At 41.2% G+C, this 4,887-nt stretch overlaps 1 protein-coding gene across 1 annotated transcript; it reads left to right on the top strand.

The window, feature by feature from the left end:
• Positions 1 to 1,492: 1,492 nt before the first annotated feature.
• LOC124674422 lies at positions 1,493 to 4,651 on the top strand. Its single transcript, XM_047210471.1, has 7 exons — positions 1,493 to 1,750; positions 1,984 to 2,025; positions 2,136 to 2,258; positions 2,597 to 2,826; positions 3,194 to 3,230; positions 4,098 to 4,155; positions 4,256 to 4,651. The coding sequence occupies exons 1-7, from the start codon at positions 1,610 to 1,612 to the stop codon at positions 4,333 to 4,335; spliced, it is 711 nt and encodes a 236-aa protein (XP_047066427.1). The 5' UTR covers positions 1,493 to 1,609; the 3' UTR covers positions 4,336 to 4,651.
• The last annotated feature ends 236 nt before the right edge of the window (positions 4,652 to 4,887 follow it).

Raw genomic sequence — 4,887 nt, 5'->3', positions numbered from 1 at the left:
TCTTGTAATGTTTGAATATTTTCTTAAGCTATGTAATAATGTTTAAACTATGTATTCATAATGTTTATGTTTGATTATGCATAGACATGCCATAAATAGCGCTGAACACAATGTTTAAGAGATATATTTTTTTGATTATTTGTTATGGCAGAACACTTGCCATACTCGAAAAACGTTCATAATTATACTAAAATTAGATTTTGAGTACATGGTTTTTGAGTATCTACTGTAGATTCTATGACAACCGAACATGGAGTCCTACCTCGAGGTAAAGAGAACATCTAGACATATTAGAGCTCGTTTGGCTCCCATCATTTGGAGTTGGAATCAATGAATTCATTTGTGATTCCAAGAACCAACTTGTTTGGTTGCCACATAATCGTTATGAAATTCAGTTGACAATTCAATGTATTCCATCCCATGTCTAACCTTAATTCTTTTGATATCTCTGTTATTTCCATGGATTCAATAAATGAAAAGATATCAAAATGACAAGTGCCAAACGAGATCTTATGGGTTTCTATATTAGATTCTCTTCTCTCATGGATAGGTGCCGAACATGGGTTTCTATAAGATTGTGCTATAGTGGCAGCTGATCTTCATTTATCCCATTTATTTTATCTTTTTTTTGGGGGGGGGGGGGGTAAATTTCTTTTTTGTGGAATTCACACTGTATTTTTTTACCATCAATAGGAAAATGGCACATGCGCTTGCAATGGGAATACAAGCCAAGAGTTTCCTTCGGACATACCGAGTCCAACTAGGACTCCTCGTGCATTGGTAATGGTTGCAAGAAACGAGGAACTTGTAAATTAATTATTTCCCCCCACATTCTGTTCCTCTTGCGATATAACAACAACAATGGCCACAGAGGGTCGCATCGAAGAGTGAATCCATTTGAGTAGCCCACATTCCAGGTGGTGTTGCACACCGGTGATGTTGAAACATCCCAAATATTTGAAGAGAAATAAACGACTTTGATCATGAGCATGTAATTCAACAAATTAGAATTTGAGAAAAAAAGCATAAATAAAGAGTAAAACACTAAAATTTCCTAAATTCTCCATGTGTTAAAATCTCTCAATTGTTTCAACAATTTGTTTTAAAATAGGTTGATATTCCCTACTTGATTTAGAAGTTCAATAAAAGTTATAAATTATTTTTAAAGCTTCTTAAGCTGATCAGGAATCTTACACTTCATTTGTAATTACAGTGGTGAGGAGGAAGTGCAAAGATTATTGGATGTGTGTACAATTTTGGAATGCTTACATGCCCATTGGACCAGACATAATTTTGGGCCTCAGCTGGGCAACATGGCAGATCTTTCGCTATCTTCCATTCTTCCCTCGTTGCAGCTTACTGAGGCCCAACTACCTCCCTCCACCAGCCCGGAGCTTCTGGCCCGTAGACCCTGATCCGCCTCAGCCGGGCACGTCCCCTTCCTCCACCGCGACTCCCCCTCTCTCCAATCGAGCTGCCGGCCATCGGCAGCCACATCGCCCACCACCGTCGCTCCACACCGCGCGGCGAACTTGTGGTCCGATCACAGAGGAGCCCTCTCCCAGCTTTGTGACACAGATCCCCAATTCGCCGCACCCGATTCCATTCCATGGACGGCCGCCGCGAGGGCGAGCTGGAGGCGCACCGGTGGCCCACGTGTCCCAAGGAGGCGCGGGAGAGGGACCCCGCCTCCACACCAGCTGCAATCCTCGTCCTCGCCCTCATCGGCGCCACCGTCACCACCGCCGCCGTACGTCTCTCTAGTCTCTCTATACCCCTCTCCTTTGCTGCGTGTTTCTTTAGCTCTAATCCGAGATGCGTCGGTAGTTTGCAGGGTCTGCGGCGATGCTTTACTGTAGACTGTATAGCGTAGTTGGGCAGCCAAATTCATTGAAATGATCATTCACTTGAACTGTTACTCAGTCTGTGTGTTATTTATGCCTTTGGGAATCTAATTGTGCATCTGTGTCTGGGAGGCTGCAGGTTGGTCAACTGCGCCGGACGGCTAGCTGGTTCTACACCCAGGTATATGGAAATGCTCATGTTCTGATTCTGAAATGTTAGCATTTTTAGTCAAATGATTGTTGTAAGCAGCATTTGGGAGAGTTTGTTAAAACCGTTTCCTTTCACTGAAGTCTAGCAGGTCTCAACAACACGTCTACTGGGAAGATGCACCCCGGGGCTCGAACCGGTATGGTGATGCCTGGCGCTATTACCGGAGGACGCGTGAGACAAACGAGGATCAGAGGGAGAGAGTGGTTGGTTCCCTGTTTGCACACTTGAGATTAAGACCGCGTTTATGGAAATTTGCATTTAAACTGAATGCGCTAAAAGTGTTGTTTTTCCAATGCACCAATGCTTGTTCCTAAATTATCCAGATTAGTTTCATACGATCATCATTCGCTTTAGAGATTGATAGACTGATTATATGGACTTGCTCAAGCATTTACTCCATCGAGTTGAATTGTTGATCTTAAGGAAATAGTGGTGAAGCAACAGCACCGTTAACTTTCGTATAGAGCTACTATGTAAGTCGCTGTATTTATCTAGTGATATGTTTCAACTAATCATCAACCAATGCTAGTGCTTTCTGTAGGAACGCATCAGGCGCATGCAAGATATGTTCAAGAAGGAGAGAAGTAAATGCCGGGATTACAGGACTAGGGATGGCCATAATCCAAGCTATAATCAGCATAGTCGTAGGGATGACTGGTATGGGGACACAGAATCATCTTATGCTAATCAAAGAGCAAATTTTAGATCGAGACCCAGAGAAGCTGTGAGTTGCAGCATGTCACATCATTATTCTGTCTTGGGTCTAAGCAGGTATATCACACAAATACTTCATATACTTTCTAGTTGTCCTTGTTGACATCCAAGCTTGTTATGAGCCACTTTGATGCGTTGGTCCTTTGACACACATATCATGTGATCAGTAGAAGTCGAACATCGATGTTACATGTAACTATCACCTTTGTCCTTAGTTTTAATTTACCAGCTGTTTTGTGATAGTTCTATTTAAATTTGCCTTTTATCCATACCAACATGATTGGTGCATGATTATTCTATTTAAATTTGCCTTTTATCCATACCAACATGATTGGTGCATTTAACTTGTTGCCTGGAAATTGGCAAGGCATCTAGTTTCTTCATAAGCTGCCCATGACCAAGTTTTGTACCTTCGATTGCATAGGGCAAGATCAGAGCCATTTTCAGATGCTGAAATTAAGGTGTGTCTTCTTGTACCCGGTCATTTATTTGACTTTTAACATTCTCAGCCAAAATATTATCATGGTGTTCTTGTATGTTCTGTAGCTCTAGCCTTGCGTTAATACATGTGAGGACATGGAATATACTAAGGGGGTGTTTGGTTCTCTACCATATTTTGCCAAGCCATACTTTGGCATGTGTGGCAGCCACAAAGTGTGGCTAAAAAATTGGGCGTCACAAAGTGTGGCAAAAGTTGGCAAAAAATAACTTTATGACATATGGGTCCATGTATAGCAAAGTGTGACAGTGGTAAAGTGTGGCAAAAACCAAACACATACTAAATTACCAAACTTTGGCTTGGCTAGGAACCAAACATCCCCTAAAATGTTTGCCGTTCTTAAGATATTTTACCACACTTTTCTTCTGCTGCCACAAATTCTGCAACACCTATGCACCAGCCCTGTGTTAATATAGGTGAAGACATGAAAGTAACTAAAATGCTTGCCGTTTTTAAGAATTTTTACCACACTTTTAATTATTATCCGTAATTCTGAAGTGAGAGAAGTTGGATGAGGGAGCAGGAATGTTGTGAAGTTCAAAAACTGACATTCGCTTGAGTTCATACTCTTATTCGCTTCATGGGTCTAAATTAATAGAACAATCATCCATTGCTTAGCAAGGATAGCCAAGCTAGATGAGTGAGGCATGACTGTAAAAGATGTTTTTGTGTCACTCCTTTCGTTGTGCAACTCTGGAACACCGGCACACCTTTTGTTGCGAAACTCTGGAACATTTAAATTTCAGTGTTCAAACTGAAAATTAAACTCATGCCTTTTTTGCATTGTTCTATATCTGCTTGCTAACTTCCTTCGTCATGTGCATTCCAGAATGCTTTTAGGAGAAAAGCCATGGAGTACCATCCAGACCAAAACCAAAACAACAAAGGTAGATACAGTTCCTTCTTTTTGTTCTCTCCTCTCATGGAAAGCTACCATATGTGCACTATGTATATGTGCTCATAATCTGCCCCGTTTGCTTGTGGCAGAGGTTGCTGAGGCAAAATTCAAAGAGGTGATGATTTCTTATGAAGCAATAAAATTAGAAAGGCAAAATGGAAGTTGCTAGCACACTCATGATATGGAACTGTTGTGTATATTGGTGTTTGACACAAGATAAAGTATGTCCAGAAACCCTTATTTTACCTTCTCAATGGAAGATGTAGCATCAGATTAGCCGTTAGTTATGGATTCTGATCATCTAGCCGCCCAGCTAATACTGGTCCAAGACATGCGGATGGAACATGTTGTTATCGCGATGTCCTTGATAAACCTGGTTGAGCAGTTTTGCTCTCACTGGCTGAAGATAGAATTCCAGTGGTGCGTTACATAATGAGCCAGTTCACTGACTTTTCAGCTTGTTATAAATAAATATGTTTACACGACCTGTTCTGCTCCTGTTTTAAGCAATTAGAACACGAGCCTCTTTTAAACAAAAGCATGGAAACGCCTGCCTTTCAACCTGGTTTAGCGTAGCCTTCAATGCTGGATCAAACATGAAATCAGAAGATATGCGCAACATATATATTTTTCCGTAGTTTAGAACATAACTCATATCCCTCTTCTCTCTCGCCTTTAACTCAATCCAAATCTTACGTGATACCTATAACAAATGCCTGAT

This window comes from Lolium rigidum, chromosome 7 (genome assembly GCF_022539505.1).
Source record: "Lolium rigidum isolate FL_2022 chromosome 7, APGP_CSIRO_Lrig_0.1, whole genome shotgun sequence".
Lineage (NCBI taxonomy): Eukaryota > Viridiplantae > Streptophyta > Magnoliopsida > Poales > Poaceae > Lolium > Lolium rigidum.
Note: the sequence above shows the minus strand (reverse complement) of the source record. Positions and strands in the feature narration are given on the sequence as shown.

Coding starts and splice junctions, on each gene's coding strand:
- LOC124674422 (XM_047210471.1), top strand. CDS start 1,610: ATGGACGGCCGCCGCGAGGGCGAGCTGGAGGCGCACCGGTGGCCCACG. Junction 2,026..2,135: donor CTAGCTGGTTCTACACCCAG/GTATATGGAAAT, acceptor CTTTCACTGAAG/TCTAGCAGGTCTCAACAACA. Junction 3,231..4,097: donor TTTCAGATGCTGAAATTAAG/GTGTGTCTTCTT, acceptor TGTGCATTCCAG/AATGCTTTTAGGAGAAAAGC.